This window comes from Cygnus atratus, chromosome 4 (assembly GCF_013377495.2).
Source record: "Cygnus atratus isolate AKBS03 ecotype Queensland, Australia chromosome 4, CAtr_DNAZoo_HiC_assembly, whole genome shotgun sequence".
Lineage (NCBI taxonomy): Eukaryota > Metazoa > Chordata > Aves > Anseriformes > Anatidae > Cygnus > Cygnus atratus.
Window position 1 is genome coordinate 75279949 of NC_066365.1, and position 16247 is coordinate 75296195.

At 37.0% G+C, this 16247-nt stretch overlaps 1 protein-coding gene across 1 annotated transcript in view; it reads right to left on the minus strand.

The window, feature by feature from the left end:
• Positions 1-16247, minus strand: part of DNAAF9 (dynein axonemal assembly factor 9) — a 74547-nt gene that overhangs the window by 34685 nt on the left and 23615 nt on the right. The window contains 14 exon segments of the mRNA XM_035547192.2: positions 1416-1503; positions 2331-2381; positions 3146-3216; positions 4322-4433; positions 4771-4816; positions 5277-5321; positions 5591-5667; positions 6108-6195; positions 7688-7724; positions 8649-8730; positions 10381-10516; positions 11687-11742; positions 12339-12437; positions 14478-14555. Of these exon segments, the coding sequence (XP_035403085.2) occupies positions 1416-1503; positions 2331-2381; positions 3146-3216; positions 4322-4433; positions 4771-4816; positions 5277-5321; positions 5591-5667; positions 6108-6195; positions 7688-7724; positions 8649-8730; positions 10381-10516; positions 11687-11742; positions 12339-12437; positions 14478-14555 (1066 nt within the window).

Here is a 16247-nt window from a genome sequence, read left to right on the forward strand (position 1 = left end):
TACATCATGGCCCTTATACCACCTACTTATAACTCTCCATCCCAAGAGTTATGGAAACGTTTAACTTAGCAAATCTACCAAAAAAGGGAAAAAACACACTGCTCCACTGAGGCAGAGACAGACAATTTTCACAACGCTAAGAAAACCATTCACTCTTCTTCTCCCTGATTATTTACCGAGTGAGCCTGCACCCACAGCACTGTGTTGCAAAACAACAAAATAGCTAAACATGTTGTTCCGCGTTAACTTTTCCTTTAAGATCTTTTAAATTGGAGTGAAAGAAAATTCCAGTATGAGAAACTTGCTGTTTTATTGCTATGAACATCATTATTTGTCTCCAATACTCTTAGCTTTTTCTTTTGTAGTTACACAAAGTATTTTCCCCTAAAGATTGACAGCTTATACTAAGCATTTGGACATCAGCTAGTCATCTCCTGCTGTACATCAATACTGTGACACCAGTACCTTCTCTGGACAGAGGAATATAGAAGCAATATGCCTTAAGAAATGTTTTAATTCAGTAACTTATTCTCCTGAGTTTTTTCAAGGCAAAGCAAGGCACATTAATGCAATGTTTCAGTGTGAAGGAAAATCCTGCCAACAGTCCTAAGTTGTGTTCTTCGCATGAATATCCCGGTAACATAACTAAAGTTCTTCAATTAAAATGCACCAAGACAAGTGGTCTATCCAAAACCATTGCTTGTCATTTTGTGTCAGGAAACAGTAACTTCACCAAATCTGAGAAATACCAAGAACGAGCATCTTTCTGTTATACAGTGAGCATCTGTACTAAGTTCCTGAGTGAAAATGACAACGAAAAAAAACACCGGAACAGCATGTCAGCTCCAGGAAGAGGCTTTGGTAGATGCAAAGAATGCAAGGCTATAAGTAAATTTAGAAACAAGTCACAACACACAGGCAGCATATCACGCTGCCCAAAAGGTACTTACGTGTTGGCCTTCACTTCCTATGTTGGAAGCCCACAGCATAATGTCACTACTTTAACGCCCAGTCTTTCTAACCTGATGTTCACACAGGTACAGAAAAAAACAAACCCACATACCACATCACTCATTAAGGGGAGAAAAACCCAGTTTGTGCATTCTTTTGTACTTTAACTGTCTCCCAGGCTCGCAAAGACTAATTTTCTCAATCATGCGACAGGAGCTGCATGTGTGTCAAAAGCAAGTCTATAGCTCTGATAGCAATTCTTCTTCTACACTTAGGAGTTCCAAGCAGAGGGGTTGGGGACAAAGAAGTAAAACACGGAGTTTAGCACGAGATTTGCAGGGGCAAGTACAAAGAAAACAGCTTGAACTGATGGTACAGATCTGTGAATCCCAGAAACTGTGCATCTCATGTTTAAAAACACAGAAGCTGGACTAACTATATAAAGAATTGAAAACACATCTCACCTTCTGCAGGCATGGCCTGTGGATTGCTAGAATAAATATATGCTCCATCACCTCCAGTAAGTAAAGTGCCCAGAAAAGATTTGTCTTCCTAAACAGGATAAAAAACAGAAGTATCACAGACCACATCATAGACTGCAATCTAGACAGGAACATTTTCATGAGAAAAGATTTTACTACAAGAATAAAGAATTTTAAAAGTTCTGACAGATGCTGTTTAAAAGAGCTCAAACTGCACAGATACAGAAGAACTAGTGAAATATACCGTATGTCAGGAGACCAATTTTTAGAAGCACCCCCTCCGCCTCCCAGTTGGTTTTGCCAGCAGCTATTAAGTTACAAGTTATTGTCGCAACCACAAGGCACAGCTTTTTGTTTTTAGATTGTCAGCCTACTGAACTCAAAGTATACTACAGGAAAATGAAACTATTTGTAATGAAGATTCCTGGGAACCGCAAATTAAGCCACAAATGTGAAACTCATGTGGTTTCAGACGTTCCCAGATCCCAAATTCTTTTCTTTTTCATACTGCTTAAAGTGTTTTCCTGTAGACATTTAGCATGCTAATTAAGTTAAAAGAAAGTTGCATGTAAAGTGGCATTGAGGTGTTTTTTTTTTTTGAACTCATGTGCTCCAAGGGTAATGCTTAGTGAGACTTCCATGGAATCTAAGCCTTATTAGAACTTTTTGCTCTTGGGTTTTGCCGTTCTTGGAATGAAAGAAAACCTCAAACTTTTACATACAATGCATTTCTTTTTTTTAGGTCTAAGTTTAAAAAAGACAAGATAGAACAGATAAAGACTTTCATAGAAGAGGAAAAAAATGCTAAAAGCCAGTTTTACTAGCAGCTAAGATTTTGGGGATATTGGTTCTTGAAAAAAATAACCTTTATAATTTAACTAAAAAGTTTAATTTTACCTTTAATATGAGCTGTGCTTTTTCAGACAGTTTCACATCACTATCTTCAACCTGTAGCCGAAAAAATGTTACCCATTGTACTGTTAGTAGATAAAGCAAATTAATTCAAAGAGAAATCTTTAAAGAAGGTTCAAGGCAAACAAGAACCTTATGGACCACAGACAGTTAAAAGTCCTGACCAGACTGCTTCAAAGACAGCTTTGTGCTTTTCAATACTGTGTTACCATGGGACTGAAATAATTCTTTGAAATATATTCAAGGAGATACTCCCCATTAAATTGTTTTTGTAGACTAAAACGGTATTGTATTAGACACAAAGGAGTGTAACTTTTTTTTAAAAAAACACTATTATTAAAGTACTTCAGAAGTATGGACTGCCAACTGGCATAATGTTGTCCATCTTCTGAACATTCATTGAAATTATAACTCACAGTTTACTACCTTAGAGGTCTGCAAACAGACCTTTGTTGGGGCAGACACTGAAGTGACCCCACAATAAACAGAATTTTCAACAGTTATAGTGTGTACTTTCCAGAAATAAAAACAATAAAAACCAAATGTGACTTCACACAGTTAAAAATTGAAGTGGTGGTGAAAAGGAAATGATTAAAACTTTTCATGAATGGAACCATCAGCCTGTTTCTTCTTATTTATACACTCCTTGTCCAAATTTTTAAAACATTACAGTATTACAGAATTCTGTTTTAATGACTGGATTCTGTACTTTTTCTTCATAAATCCATACATTTATAACAAGTTTCCAGTTGTGAATCTGCATTTATAGAATAAAATTGAACAAATTTTTGTGTACTAACCAGCCAAGATGCGTATCTTGGGATAGCTGCAGTCAATATTATGTGGCTGGTTTCTGAATTAATACTGCCATCTGCAGGGAAGTAAATGGAAAGCAAAGAAGTATAATACCATCCATGTACTTCAGACCATTTAACGTTACTTTAATGACTGGAAGTTTCTCTAGGAAATATGAAAAGATTGCTCATTATTTTAAGGATTCATTATTTTTTAAGTGAAGCTCTCCCAGCAGACTAGCTTCTAGTCTCCCTGTGCTGTAATGTACCCAGAACTGCTAAACAACAAAGAAGCCCTGCTTTTATTTTGTTCTCAGTATGCCTCTTGCACCTACTTATCACATCTAGCTTCATGGCTATTTCTTGCTTATTTCTGGCTTGCAGTATGGCCTAAGCTAACCATTTTCCTTTCTTCCAATTCTTGCCTGCAACTTACCCCAAATGGTAGCCTAAAACTTCTGGTTTTGAGGAGGGACTACAAAGTTTTAATACAAATAATACTAGCACAGTTGAATGTGTGATTAGCGTCTTCCTTTGCTCTCTTCCTCACCAAAAGTGTTCCAACTCCCATGGTTAAAAATCTCGCAGCCTGTCTGCATACAAGAATTCATAAATATTCTCCAGACAGCCCTAACAAATACCCTTCCTTGTCACATGTAAACAATCTGAAAACTATTCACTTGTTTAAAGATATTATTCAATACTCTGTATTTTAAATAAAAGCCTGTTCTAAAAACAAGCTTTCTAAGTCATATCATTTTAGTTTTACTTCATCTCTTCCAAACAAAAAGCAACTGAAATTAAAGCATATCATATGAAACTAGCGTTATAAAGCGATGAAAGAGAGCTACAATATAAAATATTCACCAAGACCAAAGAACATTTGGGTAGGCTGCTAGTATACTTGAACTCTTGACACCTCAGCCCTATCTTATGACAAGACAGCCATAAAACCCAAAGTCCTTGCAGTTAGCTTAGAGAAGCTGTCTTGACACTTAAGATACTCTTTACTACAGGCAAAAACATGTAGATCACTACAGGCTATAAAACATGTAAATATTTAACAAAAAGGCTTAAAAACATAACGGCAATAGTAATAACAACCACCAGAAATCCATTTGCTATTCAACCACAAAAAAGTTCAGAGAATGATATGGAGGGGCTAAAACTCAAAATAGTTACCTTTTTCTTTTACGTGTATCTGTGATGTTAGGAAGGACTCTGAAAAGACAACAGATCCCAAGCATCCTCTTCCTGTGAGCAAGTCTGGAATGTCAAACACCATCATAGACGCCTACAACAATCAAACAGTTGGACAGGAAAGGAAGAGAAAGCAGAATTTGAAATGTTTAAGTGAAACAACGAACAGCGTGTTTTAAACTTCCTAAAACACGATGCTTTTATATTGAATTGGAAAGCCTGAGACCTTAACTGTATTTTAACATTTTACTACAAATTCCACTGACTTCACATTAAAACTCAATCTTATCTCAGTTTCAGTGTCTGAAATAATCACTGCTGTTACGTTTCTAGTCACATAGACAAAATGCTCAGCATGCCCCATAAGAACAGCCACTCGTGCTCTACTTTCTAATAAAATACATAATCAGAATATTGAACAGCTTACTTACCGTTTTAATCAGACTCAGGCTATCCTCATTATCTAACGGAGTAATTCTGGAACAATAATGATAATTAAATATTTAAAGATTAGACCATTTTGACTGACTTTTTAATAGACAAAAATCTATTTCGTTTTAAAGCAATCTCTGATTTGTGTAGGCCATTTCAGTCAATTAGACAACATGGGGATTAAAAAAGCACAAGCTTGTGATGTCAACCAAGTTAAAAAAAACTGTTTTAAATGGAAACTCTTAATGGGCTTGTGCTGCTTCTACTCATTAACAGAGTTAATAAAAATGGTTTACCCAGTTGTTTTCCTTTTCCTTTTTTTTTTTTTTTTTTTACAATGTTTTCAAGATTCCACATGATTACAAATAGGAATCCATTAAACTGACTCAAATATAAAAATATTTAGAGCATCTTGTACAAAATAATCAAATGTTTTCTCAGTCTCCAAGACAATATATTCATTAATGTAATAGAACACTAATTAATAATAGGAGGTGATACAAACCTTCCATGATTGTTCACAGCCTGAATTTGAAAAGCAATTTTAGAGCTGTAGAAAAGAAAACGTACTGGTGAAAAACATGTTATATACTTCTATTACACATTTTTAAAAAGCAGCAATAACACATTTAAAACAAAACAACTGTTGAAGTGATTATATAAACAGGAAAAATGAAATTATCGTGATTGTAAGAGCTTTTTGAACACATTATGAAGTCTTGGAATTTGACAATCATGCAAGTTAACTTTGAAGTTAACATTTTGTGCATTTTTTCCCAAAAAGACACAATAAATCAATATTTATTTGAAAGTAGTTACCTTAACGCCGTTTTAAGTTGTGCTAAATGTAGGGTATCTAACATAGACATAAACATCTGCTCTGCTCCCTCCTTTGCCTGAAGGAAGGAAATCAAGAATGAAACATCTTTTCCCATACTTCAAAATCCCAGCAACTGTAACAGCACCCATAAAACACACAGACACCATACACCAAACAATATACACCGACGTACCCGGCTAAAATTTGTCTTTCATAAAGAAAGATTTTTTCTAGCATTCCTTACTGTAAGGTAAGGAAAATTCGTGAAAGATGAAGAACAACTGTAAAAGGATAAGAATAGATATACTCTGAAATTTCATTTTTTTTTAAAAACAGAATTCAGAGATACTGGTTGGAAGCCAACAGTATTAACCTTGTTAATGTTATGCAGTTGCCTGAAACGTTTTGTGAAAGGTGTTTTTTGGGGGTGGGCATGTGAGGTAAATGGTGTTTACATATAACTTTATGTGGCAGCAAATCAACAGTGAGAATGTACAGAATCAGTGCTTTATTTACCTTGGATTCAGTGGAAGTTTTAGCATAGCACTCAATGCCAGCAAGCACAGCCTCTACAACAGCAGTATATATTTGCGACAACAGCATACTGAAGAGAAACACAAACACAACATTTACTAGACAGATAGAGTTTGGTTTCCTCCACTGTTTAAAAGGAGCAGTTAACACAGAACTAACTCCCTCGTATAGAAGGGGTTCTTGTTCAAGTGTGTGTAGATGTAGCTTTATGCTTAACATCATAGTTTAAAAAAAATAAATTGCTATTGCTCAAACTACAGAATATCTTGACAAAAATCTCTTGACAGAAATGTAGCCCTGTTCTCACCAGTAAAGGAAAACAGACGTTTTATTGTTGACTTTCATTGGAGCTGTATTAAGAATCACCCCCTAAATATTCACACAAAAATAGAATGGTAGCCCCATGTTCTGAAAAAAAGAAAACCAGGCTAGAACCAACTTTGAGACAGTCTTGTACTAGAGAATGTCAATCAAAAAAACCCAGAACAAAGCAGTCACCACCTCTACATCTGTACAGCAGTACATCTCTAGCCGTCATCACATCTACATCATAGCTTAGTCCCATTCTCTTCATAAATGGGAAGTGAAAGACTACTACCGAACTAAACAAAGATGATGAGAAGCCAGAAGTGATTTACAGCTCCTGACACATTCACAGCTCCAGAACTATTGAAAACAAAAAACCTGTGCCCAACTAAGACATCTTGTCCTGCAACTAAACTGGAACGGAAAGATAAATAGACCAACGTTCCTTCTTCCCCAAACTTTAACTCTTCTGCAACAGCTGAATTTTGAGGGATGGATGCAGGGGGAAAGACAGACAAAAATACAGCATTTAAGCCTATGCAAAGCATTCCCGAATGACGGAAAAAAGCATCTGAAGCTCCCAAGCATGGCCCAATATGGAGGAATCTCAAAATGCACCAACAGTTGCCTGGACAGACACCAGCCAATTCAAACAAGCTCTACAGAGGCTTTGTTCTAACTTCATTCCTGCAAGCAGTAAGTAGTTTAAAAATTAGCCTTCTTATTTATTTGGTGAGGTTTAATCCATATAATTGCATGTACTAATACATGCCTTTCATTTAGGTTTTCAGTACATGCTCATCATAAGTGTGTATAATTCTTCCTAACTCTATAACAGTTCCTGTTTTCACTCAAATTCCCATATATATTTACAAGAAATCATCTCGCGATGGGCTGTGATTTAACTGAGATGTTATAGTCCTCTTACTTGTCTAGCCATTTTAAAATTTTAATGTTAACAATGCAAGACAGCAAATAGTATTTGTTAAAAAAAAATTGTTAAAAAAATCAAAGTTTACCCCAGGGATACCTGAAGTCACACAGCCAGTTTATGCACTCCAGCCATTCTGTATTCTGGACTGCAACTCTACTTCCTAAATATAGCTGGATTTGGACTGAATATTGCTTATGAACTATTTCTGCGGACTGTGGCTGCCCATCCCTGGCAGTGCCCAAGGCCAGGCTGGATGGGGCTGGGAGAGCTCTGAGGTCCCTTCCAACCCAAACCACTCTATGACCCTAAGTTGACAACTTACACTTGTTCAGGTTTCTTGTGCATCTCACTGTCATTTCCTGTAAAGAAAAAAACAGGTTTCCTTTTAAACACTTCTGGAAGTGTTTACACAGAACTTATCTGGCATAACAGTTCTGCTGCATATCTTAGACAATATTTACCCAATATTTTATGTAACTTCACCTTGTTTATAAGTTTTATAAAAGAGCAAAGCACAGATCAACTCATATCACTACAGCCAGTACGCAATTGCCAAAATTAATACCTGTATCCCATAAACGCAGCTTCTCTGAGTCAGAACAAAGATCCCTCACACACTGTCCTGTCTCCCAAAGCTGCTATTACTGGATACCCAGGAAAAAGCATAACTACAGTAGACACATGCTACAATTCCTTCTGTCTTGCATGCCTCTGACCACTTTCTCTTCTGACACCATTTGAGCTGGGTACAGTTTGAAAATGTATGGTAACCCTAAGGAGACTGACTTTATCCACAGACCAAGCCATAGACCCCAAGCCATTTAGAATGGTTATTTGAGAAACTTATTCTTAAAGCTTTCCTTTGGTTTATTTTTAATAGGGAAGATAACCGTTAAAATACTTTGTATACGACCCAAGCAAGATGGTTGAGGATGAGTCAAAGACTTCTCTCTATCCTTTTAAAAAAACTTTGGCTTGTTTACCCCCACCCCCCAAAAAACAAATATAAAACAAAGATACAGTCACAAAAGCCACCCAAAACAACAAAAACCACAACACAGTAGTGTACAGTATTGCACAGTACTGTAAGATGTACAGCAGAACAATGTTCTGCTAAGATGTCATGCACCCACTGCAGAATTACGCAGAATCTACCACCAAAGAACACCGTGCAGCCTAATGCTCATAAAGGAATCAAAGCCATCTTTTGATTATTTAAGACTTGCAGTGATTAAAGAGAAGAATTCCCTTACATTACTGCTTGTCATGCTTAATATACTTACCCAGGAAAGGAACGTGAGTGGTTCCAAAAAAATAGGTCCTGGAACAAGCCAGAGGTCCCTTTGGAGATACACACTGCACTACCTAGTGGTCAGTATTAATGAGATACAGAAAGATCTTAGTAAAAAAAATCAGCGCAATATTTAACAATAAACTAAGTTCCCCTTAAGTATTCTAACAATTGACATACTACACAAGGTGTATAACACAGACTTGGCTGATTTAAAAAAGAACTTACGTTTTCAAAGGTATATTTCATTTTTGACTTGACCTGAACGGTTCAAAGGCTTTGGAAAGGAGATGAGCTCTGACTTCCATAAGTGTTAAGAATGCATTTTCAACTTCCTATGCCAACTGCTCTTCTCATGAAAAAGGAAGTGGGTCACGTTCCAATAACTATGCTCGCACTTGGCCTTATTTACTGTTTTCACGATACCCTATTAAAACAGTATCACCTGTACCTGTAAATAAACCAACCACCTTTTTAAGAACAATGTCAGAATTGAAGACAACAGATGGAGCAGGTACTGCATCAGAAAAAAAACTGTACTTGCATTCTCAAAGATATCACACAAACTCAACTGGAATGTTAACATGGGAAGAAAAAATAAAATCGGAGATGTCTTCACAGAAATAAGGTTAGGACAGCAAACGGTGAATGAGATTTCACTGGAATGCCAATACAATCCTTTCTCAAGCCTCCGACTCATGTAATGCGTCAAGAGTACCCGTATCCATCCATCCATCAGGCAGCTACGCATGAAATGTCAACGACAAGATCATAAAATCAGTCCCTCAATCATACGTTCACTCCACGATGACCTGTACTCAGTCACATCCATCTCCTCAACAGCACAGACCTGGGACTCGCACGACTGACAGACACTCCCAGGGCCCATGGAGATCGGCCAGCAGGGAGCACTACACAACACAAGCTGCACGCTACCTCTCCTCCTCCGCTGCGAGTTACCTTCTTGATGCACCCAGCCCAGCCAGGCAGAGGATCTGAGTTCCCTGGGGTCGCTTCCCCAGTTACGTCCCCTGCGCAGCAGTGCAACAAGCCATCGACCTCATGATATGTTTTAAAACTAAGCTTTTACTTGAAAACGGAAACAAGTTAATCTTACAACTTGATCGTAACATTCGTTGAACACCACAGAGATTTTCAAAGTTCACCAGAACAAAGAACACCAGAAAGACTTTCAAAGGTCAAAATTTTCAAGCAACTGTTCGGTTGCTGAAGCAGACACTGAAATTTGGATGCACGTATGGATCCTGGGTCTACCTACAAAGCCATTATTTAAAAAGAGAGAAGTGTCTTACTGTTTCTTTTAAAGAAGCAGCTTACCAACTCTGATTCAACCAAAACCTGTGTGTCAGATCATAAGCTACCATTACAAAGCTTTTCTCTTTATGGCTAGGATAAGTGTCCCAAGTGGCATTTCCTCTCCCCCACCCAAACATTTGCAGCACCTCAAGTGTTAAAAAAAACAAGCAGTCTTTAAAGGGCAGCTTTCAGCAGCCTATGATTAAATAACCAGTATATTTTCACTTGGAAAGAGAAGAAAAATTTGCTCTTTAAACTGATTGATTGTTAAGGTAACGTATGTTTTTATACATTAGGAAGTGGGTATTTAACTAATGGGAAACGTGTTTTAAGGGCACAAAAAATATACAAAGAAAACAAAAATATACGCTGCTTAGAAGTGCTGGATAATTACTTTAAAACCTCACCATATGTTTAGCAGTGCTTCCACCAAGGCCAGTGTTTCGAACGAGATGTCCTTCCGACGGAAAATTGAAGTTACCGGAGTTCAAGTTTTCTCTAGTTGAGTGGCTACCAAACAGAACAAAAGGCTGCCGGCTGGGACTACGGAAAAAAAGAAGCTATCACCACCAAAACACTGCAAGAAAACTTGAATAACAACAAATGAAAAAGGTTTTCAAGTATGATAGACCAACTATTCAATTTCTTACTAGAAAAGCAGGACAAAAAATTGCTACAGCTGCACAGATCAAAGCCACAGAAAGCTTCCTATTGAAAAGACCAGGTTCCAAAGAAAAAAGGACTTGAATTAACAAGACTATAATTTTCTTTCACATACAATAGCATACCTCAAGGCTGTTTCTCAAACATTAAGTAGCAGACTGCATTTTAAACTTGGCTATTAGATTTTTTTTTCCCCCCCTCAGAAAAGAAAATTGCCTTGAAAAACTGAATTGTTTGAAGTTTACCATCATGGCAAACCTTGAAATAAGTATATTGGAATTCAACAAACCTATTTTGGCCTTAGCTCTGGCTTTAGGCCCAAGACTCCACTGCTAAGTTCAAGGCTTTTCTTTTCATTATTTAAACGCAAAACAACACAGGATGCTGGAAACAAACAGTGGAGTTGGAGTTCAGTGTCCTTTAATTCCAAACAAAGAAGAATCTGCAGAGACACCGAGGAGCTAAGCAACCTTTATTTAGCTCGAAACAGCAGAACGCTTGGTTTTGCAACATATGACAAACAGCCCTCCTCTCTCAGTTCAGATTCTGGGCTGAAATAAAATAAAGCTGACCTGGATTCCATAACTTGTGTAGGCTAAGATTTGGTTTTTAACTGCCTTGCTTTAAATAAAAAAAATTGCTCTTGTTCTTTGTGACTCAGAAAAGCATACTGACTCCTTCAACCTTCATATTTTAATTGATTTGATTATCATAAACAGAAGATCCAAATTTTCATACAAAACTATCCTGTGCAATATTTTGATATCTGGCCATGAAGAAATTGATCACATTAGAAAACACAATGTGGATGCTTTCAAATACATGGACATTGTGTATGTAATACCTATAGAATTAAAATCCATGAAAATTTGGAGTATCCCTCACAAAGGTGCTTCTGTGTGTTTTTTTTTTTAAATATGCAAAGATAAGATGTAATATAATGGGGTGGTCCCAAAAGGAAGCGTTATAAGCGTTCTTATGGCAGAGATATAGAAATAACTCACAACATACTAAAGAAACCCCCATTTCACAGGGAATAATGAGTAATACCTGTTATCAGTTATATGGCTTGAGATCATTCCATGACTGAAATAACTTCTGAAAGGCTGTGGGGAAAAAAAAATCATGATTAATGAGCAAATGAACGGAACGTGTGATTTACCGTCACTGTCATTAAGAACAAACTTGAATTACGCTTCTCAGAGAAAAATCCTCAATCCTCAAAAACTACTTCTAATCTCCATAAACAAACCCAAATACCATTAAGTCTCACATATGCTTAAAAATAAACAGCTACTTCCAAAAAGCACTAGAAGAAAACACACTGTAGTATTTTTATCCATCCTGTACATCACCAGTTATGTTTGAGATCTGACATGTGTGACCTCAACTTGTGAGCGCACATACACAGGAGCTACCACTGAAATTAAGCTTGGTCCACCTGCAAATAGGGATCTGCTGTCCAGACCTAAAACTAAGCTCAGGAATCAGCGAATAAACACTCAATTGTGAATTACATTACGCAGTCCTACACCATCACACCATAGGGGTGGGCAACTTATCAACAAACCGTAGGTTTTGACTCCTCAAACAGGTGAGGTGACATGGGGTAGAGAGGAAAAAAATCAACAATGCTCAATGCTTATTATTACTTCTGCATGGATGACACTGGCATTTCTAAGAATTACTGAAGCAGGCATACCTCCCCTGCCTGAGATTCTGACAGTTCCAGAATGAAGGGAATTTCAGTATCAAAATTAGCAAAAAAGTTGGTCCACTGATGTTCAAAAGTCATTAAATCCTAGAAGAAAAAAATAGTCAACATTAGTTATTACGGCAAGCGTTACACTGAAGAAGAAATCACAGATGTTACTGAATGAACCCAAATTACATTATAAGAAATTGCTTTTTGTAATGCAGTATAGAATACAGCCTGACCGGTAAACAGTAAGAACAAAAAAGTAAGCCTTCTCTAAAAGTTAAGGACTTCCTGTTGGGTCTGGGGGCACTTCTTTGTGTGTGGACTTTGGGGATTCTTGGGGGTGGGGGGGGAGGATGAAGAGACAGGAGAGAGAGATCTTCCTTGATTTAAGAAGTACACTATTCTGAGTGCCCATAACTCAGACCTCATGTCAGCCATATGACTTTCAAAATATATAAATTAATAGATTTAGATGTTTATCTCTAGATGTTCTGAAGTAGATTTTTATCTGACCTTAAGTGAGCTTACAGACAGAAGATGAAGAACAGGGTAGGGAGTTTGGTAAACTTATGATCAGCAAATGGCAACAATACAAGAAAATTTATTTATCTGCATCTGGAAGAAAAAAGTGGTATACAGAAAAGGAAGCATCAGCAGCTCCTCACTAAAACAAAAGAATGAAAATGAAGATGACTCCAAGATAAGAACTGCATTCAGATGAAAATTACATAAAAAAATTCAGAGAACCATTAAAGAGTGCATTGTGCTGGTAAAGCAGGAACCTTACAGAACTATATAATTTTAAAAATGCTCAAGATAACTCAATTATTTGTCATACACTAACAAGAAAGGTAAGAGACATCCTGATTTTAGAAAGTCTAATATTCCAGGTCTATAACAAGCAAAACCAGAAATATAATTTTAGAAGAGGTACAAATATTTTACAGTATTTGACTTCACCACTTCATTAATGTAACAATGCACAAAGTTTACACAGTGGATGTTGATAAACTCTTACAAGCCTTCTAAAATAAAAGTCAAGGCTTTATTAGAAGCTTAAAATTAAGGCTTCTATCCAGGGAGTAGTATTATTGCGGAATTACTTCAGCCTCAAATAAGCTTTTCATAGAAACTAAGAACTAAAATATTTTTGTCAGCTTATTCGGAACACGTCAATATTGTACAGAACTTTCTTTTAAATCTCAAGTAGAGTTAAAATCAAAGCTGTTAACTAAAAAAAAAAGTATTTATCAACTGCAAATACTCTAAGGCCACCCAATTTCATCCTTGCTGAGAAAGTCAGTCATTTTTAAAATAGCCAATTTCTATGAAACCAGAGTTGTTTGAAAAGCCTATTCATTAACTTCAGTCTTCTGGCTATATCTTCTGTAAATGTAGCTCAGGTATTCAGGAGACGTGGTTGTTCATTAATTCTTCAGTTTCTAGCTTGGCAAAAAACCTATTAACTGATTAACTTCAGTCTACATTTGCGGAAGGTACAGCCACGAATGCAAAAGTTGGTCTGTAACCAGTTCTGGTAGAAATAACGTCTTATTTTGATTACCTGAACAAGTACAACAGGTAAATCAGAGAAGGCAGAAATTCAGTTTTGAGAACTCACAAAGACAAATTATATATGCTAATACTCATATATGTCTCCCTTTTCTAGCACTGAGATCAGATCAACTCTTTAAAATAAGGAATCACCTAACATTGTATTGTTTGTACTTCACAAAGCTTCAGGGTAGCCACTGTGTGTCACTGTTACCCACTTAAAACAGTTACAAAGCAACTGTGAAAACGTTTTTTTCCTGAAGAATGGCTGTATGGATGGATTTTTTCCCCCTCACCACAAACGGAGGATTAACGCACACAAACATACAACTTTGTACATAGTCCTGTGACCTGAATAATATCACAAGATTTAGGGAATCTTTTGTAGGAACTTCAGGCGTTTTAAGAACTTTAAGGAATCCAAGATGAGCTGTTTTAGAGACCCTGCAATCACTGTGCGGATCCAGTAGACTGTAAGCACTACTAAAAATAAAATCAAAAAATAAGAATAAAGGCACACAACAACTTAGCTCTGCAGCCAGACTAACAGCTAGTCACTGGATCAGAAAATTACACCTGCATTACCTCAAATACCAAGTCCTCCAAGGAAACTGGATCCATCTTGCTGTATGTTTTCCACAAATCAACGCTGACATCCATTAGCTGCAAAATATTTTAAATGGACTTCTGTGAAAAACGCCAGGATGAACACCACACATACAGGTTTAAGCTGCACTGAAACAGACTTGCAGAATACTGCCCAGAGTCCTCCTCAACTCTGAAATCAGAGATGTTTTTCCACTACAGTTTACGAAAGAATTGACCAGAAATGATGCCAATATTCTGGATGCTCATGTCCTCAAGTACATGAAAAGTTTTGCTTGCACCTTTTAAACAATTTCACAAAATATTTTTGGAAACTGAATTAACAGTGAAGAATAATATTAGCTGGAAGGGAAAGATCAGTTTCCTGGAACAGACAAGAAGTAGATTCTAAAGTTACTAGTCCTAGACAATAGTCGATTCTCACCCTATGCAAAATTGAAATTTAGGCAAAGCTAGTTTAATTTCGCAATTAGCATTACCTTCTTCCAAGCTTTAAGATGTGTACAAAAACACTATTCCAAAATACATTCCTAGAGGGACACTTGTATGCGAATAATGTCTATATTTACTGCGTTCCCCCACACTCCCTTAACTCAAAACGCAACACTGACTGTAATTTTCTTAAACCACTGCTTTACATAGCTATTCCAATTACATATATCATAAGATATGGCAATAATGATATCCCAGACATTAACTTCCATTCAATTATCGGTACAGTAAATTTTCTGAATTACAGCACCTTGAATAAATTATATGTTTATTCTACTGCAAAACACAGGAAGCATTTCTTAGCTGCTAGAGTTCTGTCAAGTAAGAAAACAAGTATCCTTAAAACACTGAATAAAGGATTAACACGTTATCACTGGATTTCAGATTTTTAGATTTAGCAGCATTGAATGCACAGCAGGGGGAAGCTAAGTTTGAGGAGCTAGAAATGGATCAAGAACACGTTTTAATAGTGCAAAAATTATTAAATTTCAAAAATCTCTTTCCTCCCATAGATTGTTTTTTCCTCCTTGTCTATGACGTACAGCAGCTGCTTAGCAGACAGCCATGCACAAACAGTTAGGTTAAAAGTTAAGAATGCCACTTCCCACTTGAAGTCCCCTTACAGTTCGAAGGAGGAAGGAAGAAGCCATGCTGGCACGTGGCTGAAAGGCGAGTTAACATGCTTGCTCTTCAGATAGTGAGGATTCGCTTTGCTCCTTTTAAGGCTTCGAGAGGGCCATAAGGACAGTATCAACTCTCACAATCAAATTGGAAAGGCTCTGCCTTTCCAAAGCCAACATCACACACTATATACATCTTCCCAAAGCTTCTGCAGATTCATAAAGTAAATTGGGTGAGTGTAACTAAAGATCCAAACAACTCCCTGCGAGTTCCCACAGTCAAATTTTTATTGACTCGTTTCTGACATCAGGAAGGACAACTGCTCCCCAGTCAGACCCGCACGAAGACGCTCACCTATCTGCACTTGACATTTAACAATTCTGACAGGTTCACACAAGGTGGTTATGCTACTAGCAAGAGAACAAAGGAAAAGCATCAAGGTAGATATTGGTGGAAAAGGCACACAGGAACTAACAAGCCATTTGAGCAAGCATGTACAGTATAACGTGATGAGACTAACAATGGTACTATTAATTCTTTGTTTCCCCCCCCAGCTTCAATCATCAGACAAAGAACACTGACTGTAAAAAAACAGAGGAGTGACAAAAAAAATAGAACATCTGCATTTCGTTGGCA